The 23,682-nt window shown below is 43.1% G+C and overlaps 1 protein-coding gene across 1 annotated transcript; it reads left to right on the top strand.

Annotated features, from left to right (window-relative positions):
- The first annotated feature begins 659 nt into the window (after positions 1-659).
- Positions 660-19,436, top strand: GZF1 (GDNF inducible zinc finger protein 1). The gene is made up of 6 exons (XM_079969833.1): positions 660-777; positions 7,055-8,433; positions 10,698-10,792; positions 11,163-11,330; positions 14,748-14,905; positions 16,875-19,436. Exons 1-6 carry the CDS (start codon positions 760-762, stop codon positions 17,223-17,225), a joined length of 2,169 nt encoding a protein of 722 aa, XP_079825959.1. The 5' UTR covers positions 660-759; the 3' UTR covers positions 17,226-19,436.
- Positions 19,437-23,682: the final 4,246 nt, after the last annotated feature.

Below are 23,682 nucleotides of genomic sequence, written 5' to 3'. Positions count from 1 at the left end.
TTTATTGATTTTAGCTGGATCATTATTTTTATTATATTGGTTTTAACTGGATTATTATTATTTATTTTATTTTGTATTATATCAGTTTAGCTGGATTATGATCATTATTTTATTTATCAGTTTGAGCTGCATCATCATTATTATTATTATTATTATAGTTTATTGATTTTAGCTGGATCATTATTTTTATTATATTGGTTTTAACTATTATTATTTATTTTATTTTGTATTATATCAGTTTAGCTGGATTATGATCATTATTTTATTTATCAGTTTGAGCTGCATCATTATTATTATTATTATTATTATTATTATATTTTATTGATTTTAGCTGGATCATTATTTTTATTATATTGGTTTTAACTGATTATTATTATTTATTTTATTTTGTATTATATCAGTTTAGCTGGATTATGATCATTATTTTATTTATCAGTTTGAGCTGCATTATTATTATTATTATTATTATTATTATTATTATTCTCTCCCCCCACAATCCCGCAATATCTCTCCTCTGCCTCCGTTTCCCGAACCTCCCCCAATCCTGTCCCCGCCTCCTCTTTCTGCCCCATCTCGGCCTCCAAAGGCCGTTTTCCTAGAGCGAACACCACCCAGAGGTGTCCCCGCCTCATCCTTCCGCGGTGCTCCGCGCAAAGACTTCCCCCCGGCAACCGCGTCCGCCTCCTCTTCCCTTCCTGCCCGCCTGGCGTTCCCCCTCGCTCCGCCTCCTCTCGGCGTCGCCCTGACCCGCCGTGGAAGATGGCGCTGAGCGGCCAGGTCGGTGCCTATGGGGAGGGGGGGGGGGGTGGAGAAGGACTTTGAACCCGGCTTGCCGGCGTGGGGAGGGGTGGTCCTTAGGGGAGAAGGAAGGGGGTCGTGCCTGGGGGTCGGGGGGCAGCAGCAGCAGCAGCACAGCCCCTTGGGGAGCGAGGGTGGGTTTGTGGGTGTCTGGTGGGGTGGGGTGGGGGGAGGAAGTGAAGTGTTGACCCCCCGACCGACCGACCACGTCCCTGTGGGATGCTTCAAAGGGGTCTGAAGGCAGGGCTTGGCTATGGTGGGTGGGGAGGCCGGGAGTGGGGTTTGGGGGCACGACCCCTGGGTGTCTATAGGGTGCGTTGCAAGGGAGAGGGTGGGGGCCAGGTGAGCCAAGTGGGAGGAGGGTGATGGTGGTTTGGCCAGGTAAGGTGTTGCCTAAGGAGGAGGGGGGTGGATCTGAGGATCAGGAGGAAAGACGGGGTAGCTTTTGTTAGAAATCAATCCATGAACTTGAAAGGTAGCTTTCTTACATGGGCAGAGGTAAAGGTAAAGGGACCCCTGACCATTAGGTCCAGTCATGACCGGCTCTGGGGTTGCAGCGCCACCTGCGTCCCTGTATATGGTTATCATGTATTTAATTATACCCCGGCTTCCCCGACCCCTGGCGTAACTCAGGGCAGGTTACAGATTTTAAAAAATTACATGCACCTCTAAGAAAATAGGAAAAACAGGAATTGAAAGACCATGAAGCATGATATTGCTAAGGCAATCAATTTTGCTATTTGTACAGCGTCAGGTGGGAACGCTGTTAGAAACTCAGGTAAAGTAAAGGTAAAGGGACCCCTGACCATTAGGTCCAGTCATGGACGACTCTGGGGTTGCGGCGCTCATCTCGCTTTATTGGCCGAGGGAGCCGGCGTACAGCTTCTGGGTCATGTAGCCAGCATGACTAAGCCGCTTCTGGCGAACCAGAGCAGCACACGGAAACGCTGTATACCTTCCTGCCGGAGCGGTACCTGTTTATCTACTTGCACTTTGACGTGCTTTCGAACTGCTATGTTGGCAGGAGCAGGGACCGAACAACGGGAGCTCACCCCGTCACGGGGATTCGAACCGCCAACCTTCTGATCGGCAAGTCCTGGGCTCTGTGGTTTAACCCACAGCGCCACCAGAAACTCAGGTATATAAGCTACTGGTAATCACCAAACGTCACCTCAAACCTAGGTGACGGTAGCCACAATGGTATGTCTACGTGCCATTTCCCCACCACCAATGGAGTTTGTTATGATGATTATTTTATTTCTATACCGTTTTGTATTTTAAAGAAAAAACTCAAAGCTGTTTGCAACACATTGAAACGTCAGATAAAACATTCTAGAGTAAAACAAATTCAAGGAAAATATTTGAGATCCTTCTCTTAAGTGACATTTTGCTTTCCCCATATTTTTACCACTTAATTTATATGGCTTTCCCATAGCAGAAGTACTCTAGGAAGCCAGTGTGGTGTAGTGGTTTGAGTGTCAGACTAGGACCTGGGAGATTGGGGTTCAAATCCCCACTCATTCATGAAGCGCACCTTGGGTCAGTCACAGTATCTTAACCTACTTCACAGGGTCCCTGTAGGAATTAACTGAGGAGGGTAAACCATGTACTGTTTGAAGGAAAAGGCAACAAATAAGCTCTTCTGCTTATCTGCTTAAGAAAGCTGGAGGGCTCAGCCAGATGGAGATGTCAGTCGCCAAACTGGTATCCAGAGATCTCCACCTGGTTGCAGTTGGACCCGTGTCAGTCGCAAAGCACATTTGGCATCTGGCTAATTTCTAACATTAGCCAGGGTGGGAAATCCTGTAGTGAATAGGAAGCTATCAGGATCGGATAGGGAAGATATTCGAATGCTGGATGGCGGGGGAAGAGATATAGTTAGAATATTGTGCTGTGCATAAGCAGATTTTGTCACTGCTAGTATGTTCAACCGTAGTTATCAGTGTCAGCTCCAGCCTGCCTTACCTAGAACAGAGGTGCTGAAACCGTTTTCCTTAGATGACTGGTGGTCTACTCTACAAGATCTGTTCAGCTGGTCTGCGGAAAGGTTGTGGAACAGTTGGGAATATCTGTACAGAGGTACCTCTGGATGCGAATGGGATGGGATCCGTTCTGGAGCCCCGTTCGCATCCTGAAGCAAAAGCAACCTGCGTGTGCACGGGTTGCAATTCGCCGCTTCAGCGCATGTGCATGACGTCATTTTGAGCGTATGCGCGAGTGGCGAAATCTGGAAGTAACACGCTCCGTTACTTCCAGGTCGCTGCGGAGCACAACCCGAAAATATTCATCCTGAAGCTACTTCAACCCGAGGTATGATTGTACTTGGTTCTGCACTGATTTCTCCCCCATTTGACCAGGGTCTGGTTTTAAAACAGGGCCCTGATCCAGGGCCTGTGATTTTTCATAATAGCTTTGACTATGGTACCGGTAGCTGAAGGAATATGTTTTATATTTCTTTATCCATCACATTCGAAAGGCAAGACTACAATTATTAAAATACAAGCTGAGTTAGGTATGTGCTTTGATTTATAGAACAAAAAATGTTTATTAAGCAGTCCACTGAGACACCCCCCCCCACCCTTCTAGTGATCTGTGGAAAAAATAAGCTCTTGATCCACTAATCTAGAGAAAACTCTGCCTCCTTTTAATAGCCACAATTCTTTCATTTGTGCAGTCTCAACAACATATCCTTCAGGGTGTGAGCATGGCTCTGTGATCTTCGTTTTTTGTCTTTTAAGAAACACCCAGACTGCTTTGGACAAAATTACAGGAGGGATAAGTATCTTGAGCAATCGCTCCACCACAGGATACAAAATAAAGATGGAATGAATCTTTGATTCTTAGTTTGGTGCACTAGATATTCCATGTGGATTCCTAAGGCACTGTGCAAGGTAGCATCTACTAGATGTTTTGCTTTATTTCTTAATCCAAGGTGTGCATTGCATGTGTCTCTTGTTTTACCATGTCAGGAACACTGAAGTTCCCTAACTGCTGCATCTCAGGACTTCTTGGCTGTCATGACTGACCCACGGTGTTTTTGGCCATATAAGCAAAGCAGGCCACACATTGATATGATTTCTACAGTGGTTAGGAAGGAGGTGATGGGGGAGGGAATTAATGATGTCTCCTTTGTTACTGGTGACTCATTCTTTGTTAGCCAGCCTGTTAAGCTGCTCTTCCCCCAACAGCTGATGGATCCTGCTGGCTTCATATCAACCCTACAGATAACTTCTGCTGGTATGACCAGCTGCTTTACTGAAGACCTAGTCATTTCTTTGAATAGGGAATTGGCGTGTGTGGTTGACACAATAACACCGATGTAAAACTGACAGCTGAAAAAGGGTGCCTAGAAGCATGAAGTCAATTAAAAGCGAAGGATAAGAAGCTCAGCTGAAAGTTTTTTTATTTTTATTATTTATTAGCAGATTTATACCCATCCCTTCTAATGCCTTTACATTGCTCAGGGCAACTAACAGCAAACCAATAAAAACACAAAATCATCCTGAAAGCTAACAACATGCAGTTATTGCATGCTCTAAATTGTACCTTTATTTAGCTTTTTACTGTGCTTCGAAACATAATATTGATGCTTTTTTCATTCTACTGGATGTGCTTGTATTGGAGCAGAAGTTAAAATGTGGCTCATCTGTATTGCTTGCTGATATTCTTGCTAAGAATATAGGATGAGCTTATTTACATTCTTAAGCAGGAGTGCCTTCAAGATTGCCGAACAGAGATTAGTTATATGTTAATTATTTAGAGATCCCAAGTAAGTGCTCTTGATTTGTAAATATAAAATGCATCAGTGGACTAAGAAGATTGTAATGTATTTTTAACTGATTAGCAAGTCTGAAATCCCTACATTAATTGCTTTATATTAAAAATGTATAAATTGTACTTTATCCAGAAATGAATAACACAGACGTAACAATGCGGCAAAAATAGAGGGATAAAGCTAGTCAACCATCTAAAAATATAATAATCTAAACTGCCGTGGCATAGAAAAAAAGTTTTTGCCTGGCGTTGAAACCCAATACAGTGATACCTCGCAAGACGAAATTAATTTGTTCTGCGAGTTTTTTCGTCTTGAGATTTTTTCGTCTTGCGAAGCACGGATTTTGGAAAAGCTTCAAAAATCACCAAAGTCTTCAAAAACCTCAAAAAAGGCTACCACACCGCGTGCTATGAGTTGCTCCTCGAAGTCAAGTCGCAACTGCACCCCCTGAATGCACGGTTTTAAGAAAAAGGAAACAAACTTGCAAGACGTTTTCGTCTTGCGAAGCAAGCCCATAGGGAAATTCGTCTTGCGAAGCAACTCAAAAAACGAAAAACTCTTTCGTCTTGCGAGTTTTTCGTCTTACGAGGCATTCGTCTTGCGGGGCACCACTGTATTGCATTGGTTCTATGTGTCCTTCGCATGGGAGGGTATTCCATGGTTGGCATGCCACTGCAGAGAAGGCAGTGGGGTGAATTCTCTCTTTCTTTTTTTCAAAGATTTTATTGATTTTCCACATTTTTAAACAAACAAACAAACAAGCACAAATCCTAACTAAACTTAGTCCAATATTAATATCATAGTTAAATGACTTCCTCAAATTCCCTTGACTGAATTCCATTATATATCATTGTAACAGTTTTCCAAAACAGTTTCTCATAAAATTAACTTACTCCTTAACATCTTTGTCTCTTTTCATCTTAACTTTAAACATATTGTTTTGAAATTTCACATATTTAAATCCTTAGCCTATCTGTTATTTTGCAAGTGTTTCTATTTAATTTATCTTAGCATATTTAGATAAATAGTCTTTGAATTTTTTCCATTCTTCCTGCTCCTCCTTCTGGTCACGGATTCTTCCAGTCAGGTTGGCTAGCTCCGAAAAGTCCATCATCTTCATCTGCAAATTCCTCCACTGTTTCCCGCGTTTTCCCATTTTTGGCTAATAAAATTCGAGCTGCAGTTGTGGCATACAAAAACAGTCTAACATCTTTTTGGGGCAATTCCAAACCTATTATTCCAAGAAGAAAGGCCTCTGGTTTCTTAACAAATGTATATTTCAACATTTTTTTCAACTCATTATAAATCTTCTCCGAGAAGTCTTTCACCTTGGGACAGGTCCACCACATATGATAGAAGGTACCCTCCTTTTGGAGTGAATTCTCAGTGGAGGGCTGTGCTGTTTTCTCTTCTGCTTAATGTTGGGTTTTTGCATGAAGCACCTGCACTAGAGAGCAATAGGAAGGGGAAGGCAAACCCGGTGTAAGAGTAATACCGTCCTCTACTTCCCCGGGTTCTTTGCATTGGCCGCAGAACTCTGCAAAGCGAGGAGTCAGTGGCTAACAAGTAAAATCAGAATTTATGGACCCTTGCTAAAGGATCAGAAAAAACTGAATATCTTTCCTTCCAAATATCTAAGAGGCTAAAATATTACTATTTTTCATTAGCAGGGACATGGGGGAGGGTTGGCTGGAAAAGGCAGAAAGCTTACCCCACCCTGCTAGATATTGCCTAGTTAAGAAATACAGTCAAACCTTGGTTGTCAAATGTTATCCATTTCGGAAGACGATTTGACTTCCGAAATGTTCAAAAACTGAAAGCAGAAGCCTCAATACAATAGAGAAACTCAAAATGGAAGCGGCATCAGACATTCGGTTTCCAAAAATCTTTCAAAAACCAGAGCAGTTACTTCTGGGTTTTCGGCATTTGGGAGCCGGAACGTATGATAACTGAGGTTTGACTGTACAGTGATACCTCTGGTTAAGTACTTAATTCATTCCGGAGGTCTGTTCTTAACCTGAAACTGTTCTTAACCTGAAGCACCACTTTAGCTAATGGGGCCTCCTGCTGCCGCTGCACTGTCGCTGCACGATTTCTGTGCTTATCCTGAAGCAAAGTTCTTAACCCAAGGTACTATTTCTGGGTTAGCGGAGTCTGTAACCTGAAGCGTATGTAACCCGAGGTACCACTGTATTACTGCTTATGTTTATTACAGTAAGTAGTATAATATATATAATAAAATAGAACTAACTAAATAAAAAACCTGCCTATTATGCCAACATTTTTGAACTCTTGCTATTAATGAAAAATGCTAGATCCACACAGTCTAGCTTACAGTAATGGAGAGAGTTCTTTGTGCTTTATAGTTTTTACAGAGCAGGATTATTTTGTCATTTAAATGATAATTAGGGTATTCATTTCCCATTACCTTTGATATCCTTTTCCCGGCAGGCAATTAACGTGCGGTTATGTTCTTCATAGGTTTCGGAAAGGAAGAAGATGCCCAGTAATGCTGTTCTCTTGGAATCCAAATCCTCACCCATCAACCTTCTAAATGAAATGCAGCAGCTGCGTCTCCTAGGACACCTTTGTGATGTGACTGTCAGCGTGGAATATCAAGGGGTCAAGGCAGACTTTGTTGCTCACAAAGCTGTCCTGGCGGCAACCAGCAAGTTTTTTAAAGAGGTGTTTCTCAATGAAAAGTGCATGGACGGACTAAGGACAAATGTACTATTGAACGAGGTCCAGGTAGCGGACTTTGCATCTTTTCTTGAGTTTGTATATACTGCCAGGGTAGAGGTAGAAGAAGATCGGGTTCAACGCATGCTGGAAATGGCCGAGAAGCTAAAGTGCTTGGACTTGTCAGAAACCTGCTTTCAGCTGAAGAAGCAGATGCTTGAATCGGTGTTGTTGGAGTTGCAGAATTTTTCCGAGTCGCAGGATGCGGTGGAGGACAGCGGTTCCCAGCCAGGCAACTTGCTTGAGCCGAGGGCAGTCGCTGAGACGCCGGGGGACAACACGGACCGTGTTGCGGATTCTCCTCTCGGCAGACCCAGGGACGGCGAGGGCCTTGAGGCTCCCGCTGCTAAATTAAAGGAGAAGTTAGATAAGAAGAAAGAAGCCTTGAAGACGTCCTGCGCCAAGATCAGGAGAGCCAGCGGAAGACTTGCTGGCCGGAAGGTGTTTGTGGAGATCCCCAAGAAAAAGTACACGAGGCGCCTTCGAGAGCAGCAAAAGTACGCGGAGGCTGTGGCCGAGGAGAGTCGGCTCTCCAAAGACCACGGCATCCATAAGGAAGGGGAGGAGAAGAAAGATGAAGAAGAAAAGGAGAAAGTTCAAGTGGTGAGCGTTGTGAAATCTGAAAGCAAAGGGTGCGATGGTGCCGACGACCTGGAGGAAAACCTGACTAAACTGGAGGACGATAAAAAGAACCGTGGCGGCAACTTCACCTGCAGCACCTGTGAGAGAGAGTTCCTTTACGAGAAGAGCTTTCTAAAGCACATCAGGCACAGCCACGGGATCGCGGCCGAAGTTATTTACCGTTGCGAAACCTGCAGCCAGACTTTTGCCAACCGGTGCAACCTCAAAAGCCACGAGCGCCACGTCCACAGCAGCGAGCGCCACTTCCCTTGCGAGCTCTGTGGTAAGAAGTTCAAGAGGAAGAAGGACGTGAAAAGACACATTCTGCAGGTTCATGAGGGTGGTGGGGAGCGTCATCACTGCCTACAATGTGGAAAGGGTTTGAGCTCCAAAACGGCCTTGCGGCTTCATGAAAGGACACATACAGGCGACAAGCCTTATGGGTGCACAGAGTGTGAGGCTAAGTTTTCTCAGCCTTCGGCACTTAAAACACACATGAGGTATGAACACACTTAACTGGCCTTATTAGTTAAATCTCTGGGCAAAGAAAGGAAAAGGTAGCGTTCCTCCAAGGCTGCTTGCCGGTGGTCAAATAAGAAAGCAGGGTTTTATGAGTAGAGTTTACCGTATTTTTTGCTCTATAAGACTCACTTTTCCCCTCCTAAAAAGTAAGGGGAAATGTGTGTGCATCTTATGGAGCGAATTCAAGCTGCACAGCTATTCCAAAAGCCAGAAGAGCAAGAGGGATTGCTGCTTTCACTGTGCAGCGATCCCTCTTGCTGTTCTGGCTTCTGAGATTCAGAATATTTTTTTTCTTGTTTTCCTCCTCCAAAAACTAGGTGCGTCTTATAGAGCGAAAAATACGGTGCTCATGAAATGTTTGGTAGTGTTTGCTCTTTGCTTTTGAAGAAAAAGTTTGAGACTGTCGTGCAGATGGCACCAAATCACAGGCTCAGGCTCCTATTGAATTGCCTTTAAAAGAGTTGGGCGTAAATTGAAGCCTTTAGAGGAGAACTGGGAAAGATAGTCTTGATTGCATCACACCGATACTCAGAATTGTAGTTAAAACAAGTGGCAAAAAAGGCTTCAAACATTCCAGTCTGACTTTTGCCAGCTAATTTGGATAAAACACATTACAGTGCTTCATGATATGAGTCCTTGGGAATAATAATGGTAACTTGAACGCTTTCTACCTCCACATATAGAGCATTCAAATTCAATGGGAGGTAGCAAGTTCTGAGAACTGAAATTGAATTCTGCAGTCATTGTTTCAGGTGTTACTTGAGCACAAACAGCAGTATAATCCTTTGGTTCCAGACAGGACCTCTCTTTCTCCCACTCATCTTCTGAAACTTTTTGCGGTAGGCTTGACAGCGAAACTTCATCGCTGTTGATGGGTCATTTTGCCCCGTGAAAAATTCAACGGCATGTGTGTTCTTCAGCTGGCAATGTCATGGGCAAATATTTTCTCTTGATGAAAGCCAAAGGTCTCCTGAAGCTTTCTCAGGGCTACTTTCAATGCACTACATCATCAAGGAAAGAGCCACAGGGACATTTGCGGTCTCAAATCTCCGGTAGTAGAAGTGGCACTTCTTTGCAAGACAAGGACTTTGAATTCTTTGATTCTATTATTGTTCACTAGATGGGCTTTCACTGCTTTCAATTCTCCCCACTGTGAAACAGCTTTTGAAACCTGCAGAGTGAGGAATTGAGTCCTTCCCTATGACTTACCTTTATTTTTAGATAGAAGCTGCTGTAAAATATCTTTTGTGTGTGTGTATCTGTGGGATGGGGAGTCTCTATAAAACACAGAAAAGAAACTAAGGGCTTGCAGGGCCCCTAGATACTTAAGGTTCAATTCTTAGTTCAGATATTTGGGATGGAATTCATGTTTGATTAGGAGGGTGAAGTTCCTTCATTGTTATCGTGCATCATGCAACAGTAATATTTTTAGTGGTATGTTTTGTAAAAACTGTATGAGCTTGTAGAGGGAGGGCGATCTCTACCCAATCTTTTGGTATGTTGAAGAATTCTTCAGCCTCCTTGAGGAGCCAGGAATATCAACCATTGTAGAGCAGTGTTTGGTCCCAGCAGGGGGAAAAAAACAGGGTGTGCAGGTAAGGACATAGCTTGTGATTAATTTTATATGTGTTATTGCTTTAAGTTGAGGGAATGAAATCCAAAAGGTAACTGTTCTAAAGCTTCCACAAGTAAAACATCTCTCTCCTCCGCACACACGGTTTTGAAAGCCAAAATATTTGTGATCCAGGGAAACACTTTTGGATCCCTCTCCCCACTCCGGGGGATCCAGTTTTACTGGAAATATGTTGTCGTTCCTGTTGATCTAAGATTGCAGGTAGCTTTACACAAAACAAGAAAAAAATACATTCTTTAGTATAAGTAAGTACAAATAGAATCTGAAAATTGCAGCTTTTTGGTTTTAAAGCATCTAATTTTTTGGTTCTGCTTTTATTTTACCTTACTTTCCATTGCCTTACCATTATTGCTGGCTGGGCCCAAAAGACAGCAAACATACAGGAGACTGCTTTTGTTCAGCTGGGAGCCCCATACACTAGCATATGCTGTGCACTTGGCTTTCGGGGGGGGGGGCAGGGGAGAGAGAAAGAGTCACATCCATAGATAGGCAAAGACAACCTCAAGAAACAAAGTGCCCACCACTAGTTACTGCTTAGTAAAGAGGCAGAACAAGTGACTATGATGAAGTGCTGTAGTTGTGTTGATTTGTATTATTTTCTCATTTCAGAATCCATACTGGTGAAAAGCCTTTTGTTTGTGGTGATTGTGGAGCAAAATTCACGCAGAATCACATGCTGATCTATCATAAAAGATGCCACACAGGTATAAAAGTATTGCTTTTTTTTTTTTTTTTTTTGCTTTGTGCTCTTTCACTCAGTGTGTCTGATTTCCTGTACATCTGAGAGTTTGGCCGCATTGATCCCAAAGAGCAAGTAATTTGGGACAGGTGCGCAGTTTCTGTCTTCGCTCCAAAGTGTTGCAGGTTTATTCAGTGCTGCTACACTGGTGCAATGCAGCCCCTTAGACAATTATTGCTGGACGAGTAGCTGTTAAAAAGAGGTGAGGGGAGAGTTAAAACTGCCAATGCACTGTTTGGTTGAAGTGTATCTTTACTCTCTCGATCCATATCCTTGTTCCAAATCTTATTGTTAGTGGCTTAAAATAACCTCTTCACCTTTATTGTGTCCTCTAGGGGAACGACCTTTCATGTGTGAAACGTGTGGGAAGAGCTTTGCCTCTAAGGAGTATCTGAAACACCACAACCGAATCCACACGGGATCCAAGCCATTTAAATGCGAAGTTTGCTTCCGAACATTTGCACAGAGGAATTCACTGTATCAGCACATAAAGGTTCATACAGGTAGGAAGGCAAAAGGGTCAAGCTGAGGGCGGGACAGGGAGCCTCCTGTTTGCAAAATTTTGGTGTGAACTAAAGGGACGCGGGTGGTGCTGTGGGTTAAACCACAGAGCCTAGGACTTGCCGATCAGAAGGTTGGTGGTTCGAATCCGTGCAACAGGGTGAGCTCCCGTTGCTCAGTCCCTGCTCCTGCCCACCTAGCAGTTCGAAAGCACATCAAAGTGCAAGTAGATAAATAGGTACCACTCCGGCGGGAAGGTAAACGGCGTTTCCATGCGCTGCTCTGGTTCACCAGAAGCGGCTTAGTCATGTTGGGCACATGACCCGGAAGCTGTACACCGGTTCCCTCAGCCAATAAAGCAAGATGAACATCGCAACCCAAGTCTGTCACGACTGGACCTAATGGTCAGGGGTCCCTTTACCTTTAACTTTAAAAAGAGGGGCTCTTACCAGTTCACTGTATACAGTGGTACCTTGGGTTAAGTACTTAATTCGTTCCGGAGGTCCGTACTTAACCTGAAACTGTTCTTAACCTGAAGCACCACTTTAGCTAATGGGGCCTTCTGCTGCTGCCGCGCCACCAGAGCACAATTTCTGTTCTTATCCTGAAGCGAAGTTCTTAACCTGAAGCACTATTTCTGGGTTAGCGGAGTCTGTAACCTGAAGCGTATGTAACCTGAGGTACCACTGTACAAAAGTTTAGTTTTGCTGGTGGTTCTGTTTTATAAAACATATGGCAAAAGCTGATTCGAGAAAGGATTATAACAGATCTCTGCTGAAATACACCCCCTGGCTCAGTCATTCTCTTGCACTCAGATTTGTTTTTTGGTCAGGTGTTTCATCACTAAGGAGACGTTGCTAACTCTCCGCACCTTTAGTAATCTTGTCACTAAACTCTGTTTCCTCCAGTTGGTTTGCCGTGTTTAGCTTTGACTTCCCCACCCAATTCTTTCCTGAGGAAATTTTACTCTTTGGCACAGCACCTTCGAGTATATTACCGGGGGTGGGCGTGACCTGAAAATGAGCATTTTCCACCATTGTCCCTGCACTCTTGAAAGCCCATCCCTCTGCCATATGTGATACATCATGCAGCAGTTGTTCCAGATGTCTTCTAAAGACATATCTTTTCCCCAGGCTTTTCCTAACCTATAAAATATTGGAACCTGTTATTACGGAATTACAGTGGTACCTCAGAAGTCGAACGGAATCGGTTCTGGAAGTCTGTTGGACTTCCAAAACATTTGGAAACCCAGGCGCAGCTTCCGATTGGCTGCAGGAAGCTCCTGCAGCCAATCAGAAGCCGCGTCGGACATTCGGGTTCCAAAGAACATTCGAAAACCGGAATGTTCACTTCCGGTTCTGCAGCATTCGGGATCCAAGGTACAACTGTACTGTTTTTCAAAATACAGACATAATGACAGTGAAACAGCCTCTCTCTCTTTAGGATATTGTACTTTTGTGTACCACTTTTTAAAATATTAAGCGGTTCAGAAATGCTTCCGATTACATCATTGTGCTTTTCGATTATTCCTCTGCCCTGGCTTTCTCTGATCAGAGTACGGACATCCAAGTTTCTGTTGGCCAGGTCGCCAGCCTGTAGGAAGCTTTCTGCTTTAGCCATGCCCATGTCGTGTTATTCTTGAGCCTTTCCTAAGCAAGGCTTCCATGCCAGCGTCCAGTTAGAAATTGGTATCTAACGACATTGTTCAGATCCTACATAAACCAGCTTCAGCCTCTTCCAGAGTGCCTTGCAGACTCGAATTCATTTCATGTTTTTGAGGACTGTTGGTCATACCTGGGGAAACCTGCCTGCGCCAGTGAGTTGTGCGTTGGCCTTGGACCTATACTTTAAAATCCCAAGTCTGGGAGTTCCTGAGACCACACTGAAACCCTCTATGTCAGTTCTTCATCTTTACAATAGGAATAAGAGAGGATTGGAAGTTATTCTGCATGTTGCTATTGCGGTTAGGATCGTGATTAGTAATTAAAGATTTCTTTCCAGTTAGTGCTTTCAGCTCTGGTGAAAATAGTTCTTTCCTTGAGCTATTTGCGTCTACCATCATAATGACTTTTTAGTTTGTCTTTCCTATTCTTAGCTTAAGCCTTTTGTTTGTTTTCATATTCCATATTCCATATTCCATCTTCCTCTTTCTTTTCCCTCCAGGTTAATATTAATGTTTCTCTGCTTTTGTTTTCTCTTCACTTGCTACATTTTCCTCTTTATGATTTCTTTTACCTACTTTCAAATGTATTCCTTCTCTGCCTCCTGTTTATTTTTCATCTCTGATTTTTCCATTTGGTCCCCTGTTGGTTGTTAAACCCTGTGTCTTTCTCTATTCTATTCTGTGTTGTGCTTTTTTTTTCTTTATTGCTCCTTAACTATGGAACTCTCTAGCTAATGTTTGTGTAGTTCATTCTCCTCCTTTTTTTAAAGCACAGCATACTAATTTATCTTAGCAGGCCTATGCTTAATCATTCTTGACCTCTAAATTTCTAGCGTTATTTTTAGTTTAAATTAGACTGTAACCCTGCTCAGTGGGGCTTGTCGTCCTATGTGTTTTGAACAGTCCCACAGGCACTTCACAAATAAAGTATAACAATGCCATTCATTTTACAAACGTATCTGACAGTAATTTCTGCTGGAGGACAGAATAACTGTCTGTTTGGTGTGTTGTTGTTGTTTAGTCGTTTAGTCGTGTCTGACTCTTCATGACCCCATGGACCAGAGCACACCATGCACTCCTGTCTTCCACTGCCTCCCGCAGTTTGGTCAAACTCATGCTGCTAGCTTCAAGAACACTATCCAACCATCTCGTCCTTGTCGTCCCCTTCTCCTTGTGCCCTCCATCTTTCCCAACATCAGGGTCTTTTCCAGGGAGTCTTCTCTTCTCATGAGGTGGCCAAAGTATAGGAGCCTCAGCTTCAGGATCTGTCCTTCCAGTGAGCACTCAGGGCTGATTTCCTTCAGAATGGATTGGTTTGATCTTCTTGTAGTCCATGGGACTCTCAAGAGTCTCCTCCAGCACCATAATTCAAAAGCATCAATTATTCGGCGATCAGCCTTCTCTATGTTTGGTGTAGATAGATTTAAAAAACAAAGTATAATTGATTCCAGAAGTGCTTTTATTAATATATAAGCATGAAAATATTTTATCCCATTTTCAGCTCAGTTCAGTGTTAAGTTGGGAATACACAATTGAAGTTTATGACACCATTCCTATCATCAGAAGTTCTGACTTGTACTCTTGAGGTCATTGTATTCTGGCTGATCTTAAGTTGTATTTGGTGCAGCTACAAAGGTGGAGATCTTGAAGGTGCTCCTTAGTGGTTTCTTCCTTCACTTGGTCGCTGTCAGAGTCTGCAAGAGCAGCCTTTTGCATGCAGTCAAATAGCAATACTAACCATGTGCTCTGCTTATAGGTGAGCGTCCCTACTGTTGTGATCAGTGTGGCAAACAGTTCACCCAGCTCAATGCCCTGCAACGCCATCATCGGATTCACACAGGGGAGAAACCGTTCATGTGCAACGCTTGTGGCCGGACATTTACCGACAAATCTACTCTTCGGCGGCACACCTCTGTAAGGAAATTTTGATTTTCTGTTTCCTAACAAGGCACGTAACTTAAGGATGCAGCAGGTTTGGCCCTCCAGATGTTGCTGACTACAACTCCCATCATCCCAGGCTGTTGGGTCATGCTGGCTGCAGCTGGTGAATGGTTTGAGTCCTACAACTCCTGGAAGGCCAGAGGTTCTCTATCCCCGATGTAAATGGTGTAGTTACTGGCAGAGATGGAAAACATTGTGTAAACCCCACAGAGCAAGCTTCCTCAAACTTGGCCCTCCAGATGTTTTTGGCCTACAACTCCCATGATCCCCAGCTAGCAGGACCAGTGGTCAGGGATGATGGGAATTGTAGTCTCAAAACGTCTGGAGGGCCGAGTTTGAGGAAGCCTGAATTAGAGCCTTAGATGCTGGCTGTTTTATGCATAGGGAGTGAGCAGAAACGTTCTTTGGCTAATCCTAAACTAGGGACGTTCCCATTTTCCTGCATTTAAGAATTGAATTATTGAGTATGGGGTGTTGGAGATGGCTACCAAATCAGATTTCATGAATGCCTTGGCCTCTGTGCCCCTGCAGAGTTTCAGCATTGACACATTCAAGCAAATGAATGTGAACATGCCTGTGGTACTTGCCCATTTGCGTGTCAGTTTTTCCATGGTACTCATGCAGCTGGGAAGTGATTCCTATTAGGGCCTCAGTTGTACACTCTAATTTGTGCAACCAGAAAGCCCAAAAGCTGTCCCTTGCCTTTATTAAACAGTGAAAACAAATTACTAATATGTAATGAGAAAATGCAGGTTTGGTCTTGCATTTTTGATCTTATTATGAACTCTTCTTGTACTTGTGTTTTTTTTAAAAAAATTCCCTCACTACTTCATAACTTGGGAAGGCTACATCCTCTATTCTGCCTACATTTTAATTGCTCCCAGCCATTGTTTATAAGAGAAACAGGTTTAGGTTGTTGGAGCTAGTAATAATAATTTATAATTTATTTATACCCCGCCCTTTTGGCTGGGTTTTCCCCTCATTGATGAATATGAACTTGCAAGGGTCCTATAATGCTATAGCAGACCAAGAAATGGCACGTGCAGTTTTAGATAAAATAAAAATAAAATAAGTCTGAAATGCCTCCCAACTTCGTTGGAGTTGCAGAGGTGGCTGCCTCCCTGCCTGAGTCCTGTGCACTGTGGGCTCTGAATGCTTAGACAGCAGTTTAAGAAGCAGCTCAGAACTGCAGTACCTCAAGGACCGCCTGTTTCCATATGAACCTACCTGGACCCTGAAATGATCTTCTGAGGCCCCCCTTCCTGTGCTTCCTTCTCGAGAGGTTTGGAGGGTGGCAACATGAAAACGGGCCTTCTCTGCAGTGGCCCCCATCTGTGGAATGCTCTCCTCAGGGAGGTTTGCCTGGTGCCTTCACTATAGATCTTTAGGTGCCAGACAAAAATGTTCCTTTTTAACCAGGCCTTTGCCTGACTTGATCTACATCAAGGGTCAGCAAACTTTTTCAGCAGGGGACCGGTCCACTGTCCCTCGGACTTGTGGATGCCGGACTATATTTTGGAAAAAAAAATATGAACGAAATCCTAGGCCCCACAAGTAACCCAGAGATGCATTTTAAATAAAATGCACACATTCTACTCATGTAAAAACACACTGATTCCCGGACTGTCCACCGGCCAGGTTTAGAAAGTGATTGGGCCGGATCCGGCCCCCGGGCCTTAGTTTGCCTACCCATGATTCTACATCTTATACCTTTTTTAAAATGCTGGCTCTTTTTTGTGGGGAGGGTTATTGGGTTGTTGTTGTTTTGATTTTATGTATTTGATATTTTATGTGAACCTCCCTGAGACCTTTGGGTATAGGGCAGTATTGAAATTAAATAAATAAGAGGAAGAAGAATCAGCTTTCAGAGCAAATTGAAGGTGCTGTAGACTGTAATGTGTGCCAGTGGTGAATTTTGCATGTTTGTGGTTTTTCCCCCCAGATTCATGATAAAAACACACCTTGGAAGTCTTTCCTTGTGGTTGTTGAAGGAGCTTCTAAGAATGATGAGGATCATAAAACAGAGGCAGACTATAACGTGGCTCGTTCCAAAATATCCGAGAAGCTGCTGTCGTTCTCTGAAAATGGGCACTATCAGGGTCTGACAGCTATCCAAGGAAATATGACTGCGCTGCATGAAAATGGATCGTCCGCAGTGACAGACTGCAAATCAAAGGGCGCTGCAGGGTCTCCGGAAACCGGTGTAGCTACAACTTTGCATGATCTCACAGTGTTGCACACTCAGACTGACTCATTTCAACCTCCACTTTACACCTTAGTGACTATAGAATAGCACTTGCTACAAAGAAGAAAACTCCAGCTGGGGATAATCTCTGAAATACTGTAGTACACAGTATGCATGATCCATGTAAAGAAGAAGAAAGGGTTACTATGGATGATCTTAATATCCTGGATTCTCTCAAAACCATTACTTCTCAAATTGTCTTTCAACTGAAGGATTCTCTCATCCCGTTTGTTAAAGAGAAAATTATTTTCTCTTTCGTATGCTGTCTGTAATTTTGAAAAAAGATTTCAGATTACAGAGTCAGTGCAAGAAAGCGAAGTTTTAATCCAGATTTTTCCTTTCCTTCAGCAGAATGGTTTCTTTGGAGAGATTGTTTCCCCTCTGAAAGGAGACTCGTTCTGTTCTGGTGTTGTTTCAAATCTCTTAATCGACACTGATTTTACATTGTATGGAAATGAACGTGAGATCGTGTAGTGCAATCTCTCTGGGTCCAATATGAAATGCAGTTTTAATAAATTGCTGGTGCTGTTGTTGTTTTTAAACATTGGGGCATGCCTGACCCTGCTCTTTCAAGCTCTTGAATAAGTTATTTTGGGAAATGTTTGGAAAACCAGGTTGGTAAAAGTGCTGGAGCTCCACTGCAGTTCATATGCTAAATCCGTACTTTGTCAGATAGATTGTTCTACATAACTCTGAAGTGGATTTCAGAGGAGCGTTGCTGGATTTTGTTCAGAATTTGTGGAGGGATTTCACAGGCTTTTTAAAATTACTCTGTGGTCCAACCTTCCTCCTAAGTGAAGCTTTTCTCTGTGCTCCTTCTTGTCTCCTCAGTCCCACCTACAAACTCACAGTCTTTTAATGGTCTCACCAGTCTATTCGGTCATATGCACACACACCCAAAGCCACACTGTTATAGATATACCCCCATTTCCATACATTCCCTGTACAGATAGGACCTTCACAAAGTGTTGCATTTCTAAATTGCTCTTCATTGCCCAGAGGATCTTAGTATTCTTCTGATCCCAGTGCCCCACATATGGAGGTTGTGTGCTGGCCACGAGACAAGGAGTTCTGTCACTTTATAAATTTAATTGGCAGCGTACTTCTACAACAAATTGCTCCAAAGTAATGAATGCGGGACTGCAGATCACCAGTTGTAGCTCCCCAGTCCTCTTCCTCTTTGTGCTACAGCTGGTAAAATATTCTTTGTTCAGGTTTCCGGCAACGGTTTCATTATCTGGGTGAGTACGCTTCTTGTTTTTGTACTTGCTATAATGTTTGTCCCAAAGGCTACAGAATGTACTGGAAAATTAAAATTATAACCTGAACTGGCCTTCAGAGTAATGGCTAGCAGCCATTTAAAAGCTCATTGAGATTTCCAAGTTCATCTTCTAAAGGTTTTGCAAAATGTGTTGCATGAAAAGAGAGTTAGCGGACATAGTTGGAAGTCGAAGCGAAGCAACTGCCAAAATTTTAAGAAATGCACGTTTCTTTTAAAATGTTGTTTTGTCATAGGGTTGAAGGAAGTGAAGAATTAATTTGTTTTTGCTAAAAACACATCAATACTGTGCCTTCCTACTTTTAAATTCAGGAAAAATGAAGTGCCAAATCCCAAAATTATTTAAGTTCCGACATTCCACTGGATTCTTGCTAGTGCAACTGTTAGGAGTAATTGTAATTTATGAATATGTCACCCAGCCCGTTAAAGCACTGGCTAATGGGATCTGTTTTTCAACCACTCTTTGTGTCCTGAGATAAAATCAAGTTCAGTGTGTTTTAGCTTAGACAGTGTTATAACCGGACATGGTTTTATAAAACACAACTGAGTATGTTAACTACTTCTTTCAAACTGCTGTGATTTCACTCTCTTTGTGGATTCATTTTGATGCATTTTTCCTTTTCAAGAAGTGATTGCAATGGTAAATTAAGCCTGAGCTTAACAGGAACCTTTAAGTCATAGTATTCCCTGCTCTGGCTTACCTGTAGGATTGGCCCTCCACCCATTCACAATACTAGTAGTGACAAAGTACTGTTATTTCCAAAGGAAGAGACTTGTTTCAGAACAGTAATCCAAGTATGTAACAGCAAATTATTTCTCAAGGTAACAATGGACTCAGTTTATCAGTGTAAAGTGCTTTGGGTCACTTACTCTTCAAGGCTGATTTACTCCTATAGAAGATCTGATCCTTTTCATGTTGCTGTACGTTTTAGCAAAGTTATACTCTGGATTCACGCTTGGCCTTTTCTAAAGCTTTTTTCCCTTTCATTAAAAAAAATGAATGGTTTTTGTCCAAAATCGCTCGGAGGGGGAAAACATCTAGGCTAACTTTGGTACAAGTATCACAAGCAGATAACTTAGGATCCTGCCTTCATATTTTACTTGTTCAAAAGGCAATGCAATAAAAGATCAGTCCAACTGTGTATCAGTTTTGTTTTGTTTGTAAAACCCCTTAGTAGGAGTTTTTTTTTACCATTTAATCCTTGTTTATTTTAATTCACTAAAAGGGGTCTTTTTTAGAAAGACTGGAAGAGCTTATATTTAAATATTTATTTTGTAATCCATGTGCTCCATTTTGACGTTAGAATTTTAACGACCAATTACAAAAGAATTTGTAGTAAATATTTAAATCCTTATGTTAGTAAATATAGGTTGGGATTTTTATTTTTACTCTACAGAGATGTGAAAGTGGGTTCACTTGTATGAACTGGTAAACCCCATTAAAAGATTTTTTTCAAATTGTACTATCTTTGTTGTGACTCTTTTGGGGAGAGAAAACACACTTTACTTGAAGTTCTACCATGATATCTCTACTGTGATCCAGAGGAGTGAGCAATGTGTGTGCAGGATGAGGCAGGTATTTAACTGATCTATCTCAGCCCCATTAAGATACATAAATACATAACGCAGTATATATAGGTGCGCGGAAGCAGGATCAATATGGATCAGCTAAACTGCAGAGCTTTCCAAACTGTGTCGCAACACGTTAGTGTGTTGGCTGCATGTGTAGGTGTGTTGCACAAACCTCAAGCTCCTCCCTGGGCTGGAAAGGGCCTAGTTTAACCTCCGGTTTGCTAGTAAAATTGAATTACTGTGTCGCAAAATGATACATGTCCAAAAAGTGTGTCACCAACTGGAAAAGTTTGTAACGGTTTAAGAGTAATCCTAAACATCTGTACCAGTTCTACAAGGTCTTACCTATTCAAGCATCATGATGGGGTGAGCTCCCGTTGCTCTGTCCCACTCCTGCCAACCCAGCAGTCTGAAAGCACACCAGTGCAAGTAGATAAATTGGGACCACTGCGGCGGGAAGGTAAATGGTGTTTCTGTGCTCTCTGACTTCCATCACGGTGTCCTATTGCACCAGTTTAGTCATGCTGCCCTCGTGACCCGGTAAGCTGCGGACAAACGCTGGCTCCCTCGTACTGAAAGCGAGATGAGTGCTGCAACGCCATAGTCACCTTTGACTGCACTTAACCTTCCAGTGGTCCTTTACCTTACTTTTTACTATAAGTCTGTCACAAACATCATGCTTCAGATGGCCAAAGCTAACTTCTATAATGTAAATAGAGGTGGGTACAGGTTTGCCAACCCAGATATAAAGCACATAAGTCTTTTCTGTTTTGTAACCCTTGGTGAAAACTCACTGGGCAGGTGTTGGGGCTGAATAAAAACACACACATTTTGTTGTTACAGTGGGCAACACACTCTTTAATGACAATTCTCATGATAAAACAGCAACGCAAAAAAGCCGAAAGCCTCATATCCAGGCACAGCCCCTGTCAGTTAAAGACCAAACCCAGACCCCTGGTGGCTGCAGCCATTATGGTAGTATTTTCCAGCTGTTGAGTCGAGTGCAAAGACAAGACAAAGCTTTGCCATTTCTCTGCATCTTGTTACAAAACAAAGCAACCCTACAGCGCCTCTACAACATCAGCGATGAATGAATCTTCTGTTACACATTTACTATAGTTTCATAGATTCCTAAACCACAATAGTACATATGAACATACGATGGCCGTTGGTCTATGTTTACATACAGGTAAATCGGAAATAGCTCCTTGTAATGATTAAAGCAACAGAGGGGAATTTCGTTTGAAACAATTCTTGAGCTAGACAGAGGAAGCTGCAGCTGAAAACCACGAGCCTGGAAAGCTGGGCCGGTGCCAAGAGTCAATTCTCTGCACACCATCAGGCAGACAATTGATGGGCTTAGCATCAATCACAGGTTGGGGAGAAGGGTTTGGAGCTGCAGGCCTCTCCACTGGCCCCCCAACCAGTGACTGACACTACAAAATTGACAACACCGACCATGTGATTGTTGACTAAGTCCTCAGGCAACGTGGGAAGCCTTAGGGTGTGGATGGGGACAGGGACAAGAAGGTTCCTCGTGTGGCAGCGTTTTGATCTGCACTGAATAGCCAGAGGAACTTGCTTTTGTGTGCATATTACCCAGACAGAACAAGAGCCATTTACTTAAAGTAAGCCCCACAGAAGACAAGAAGACTGGTGTGGGGTTTGTGTGTCTTGCGGTAATACCGTAACCTCTTACAAGAACAAGGACCGGTAGAAGCACATTTGAACAAGTAACCCAACACAGACAAATGATGGTTGAGTGCCTGTAGCAGCTGAAAAGTGTGGTTTTCGGAGACATGTCGAAAAAGGGGTGTGCCACAATTTAAAGAACAATTAGGTCTGTCTGAGAAAGAAAAATAGAAATCTACATATATATTTTATTACATTTACAGCTGGTCTTTCTGGGAGGAGGGAAACCCACCTGGGCACTAATTCGCTCCAAACCTTAACATAGGGCTGCCATACACCTGGAATTTCCTGGACATAGCTGATATTTGTCTGTTGAAAATGGCGTCTCGGCGTTCCATATCCCAAGTATTTTTATTTTTTTTTTGGCGTTCCCCTCACCCCCCCCCAAAGGTAAAAATATTTTTGGAGATTTTGCAGAAAAAAGCTCAGCAACTCTGCCCCCACCCCAAATCTCAACAACTTTGCCCCAAAAAAAAAAGCTCAAAAACTTTTGTGTCCAGATTTATATGGCAGCCCTAGTTGAGCTTCAACAGGTTGCTACATCACATACCTCAAGAATGGGAAATGTGATTCTTCCTGATGTTGGTACATAGCCAGTACAGCCAATGATCAGAGATGACGGATAGCTGGAGTCCAACAGCACTTGCAGGGCCACAGGGCCTCCACTCATACCATAGCCAGACCATGGATATAGTATTTGCACAACCATGCATAGCCTTTGCAAAAAACCACTTGCTCACTTCCCACCTGGATAGGAGCCTCTCTCTCCTCTCGCCAACAGCTACTCAGCCCTGACCCCCTGCAACAGCTGATCCACCACCACGCCTGCATTCCACCAAAGGCCATCTGGCGAAAGCTTGCTGCCGTTTCCCAGCAGAAAGACACAGCGGGTTGGATCCGGACCAGGCTGCTTGTGCTAAAGTCTCCCTGAAATCCAGGTGAAAAGTCAAGTCTTTATTCAATCGAGTCCTGTTGATTTCAGTGGGAAAGAAGTTCTGCGAACCTAGCCTGGAGCCAACCCAGAAGGAGGGTAGCAGTTAATGGGAAAGTCAGTGGCAATGAACTCTTTTGAACAGGTCAACTGAGACAGCTGAACTGCTGAAGTAGGCCAGTAGCAAATTACTAAGGCTACACACACACACACACACACACACACACACACACACACACTTTGCAAAATATACAGCAAGCTAGGTTCAGATTTGGGCAGAATGAGACAAGTAAGAGTAGACTGCATCCCTCTGCACTGCAGGCGATAGGGGGTGCCATTTATTTTATTTATTTTTAACCCTAGCCCAGCAGGCAGGAAGATTCTAACCCAGGCTGTTGGCTAGCACACTTTGCTTGTAGATAATTTATACAGTGGGAAACCCCACCCCTACCTGCAACCGTAAGCCCATTCAATCATGCCATTCCCTTTATTCAGCTGCACCTATAGAACAGCTCTGGAAAAGCACACTGGCTCTTCTGCTATGGAAAGGCTGACAGCGTTTTTCAACCTTGATTTATTTTTTATTTTTTTTTGGTAGTTCTACATGCTACAAAGCACACGCCCAGAGACACACGGCACACGGCATATAAAAAAACCACAGGCTTTCCACCAGCACGACTGAAAATGCACAATTCCTCACAATTTCACACACACGCACATGCACACCCCCCTGAAAGAGCAGTCTAAAATACAGCTCGTTTATGACTACCGGTGTGTCATAAACAATATATACACTCATGGATCAAAGGTGTAGAATAGGCATAGGCAAACTCCCCTCCAGATGTTTTGGGACTACAGTTCCCATCATCCCTGAACACTGGTCCTGTTAGCTAGGGATGATGGGAGTTGTAGTCCCAAAACATCTGGAGGGCCGAGTTTGCCTATGCCTGGTGTAGAAGCTCCCAGTTTGGAGAAGAAAATGTCGCCACAGAAAGGGAGGAGGGGGGAGGATCTGCTTGTTAGTCACTTTA

Source organism: Podarcis cretensis (assembly GCF_951804945.1).
Source record: "Podarcis cretensis genome assembly, chromosome: 3".
NCBI lineage: Eukaryota > Metazoa > Chordata > Lepidosauria > Squamata > Lacertidae > Podarcis > Podarcis cretensis.
Note: the sequence above shows the minus strand (reverse complement) of the source record. Positions and strands in the feature narration are given on the sequence as shown.

Bases quoted from the DNA above. Each gene is read 5' to 3' on its own strand.
- GZF1 (XM_079969833.1), top strand. The intron at 8,434-10,697 runs GTATGAACACAC...TTCTCATTTCAG, and splicing joins GCACTTAAAACACACATGAG to AATCCATACTGGTGAAAAGC. The intron at 14,906-16,874 runs GTAAGGAAATTT...TTTTCCCCCCAG, and splicing joins CTCTTCGGCGGCACACCTCT to ATTCATGATAAAAACACACC.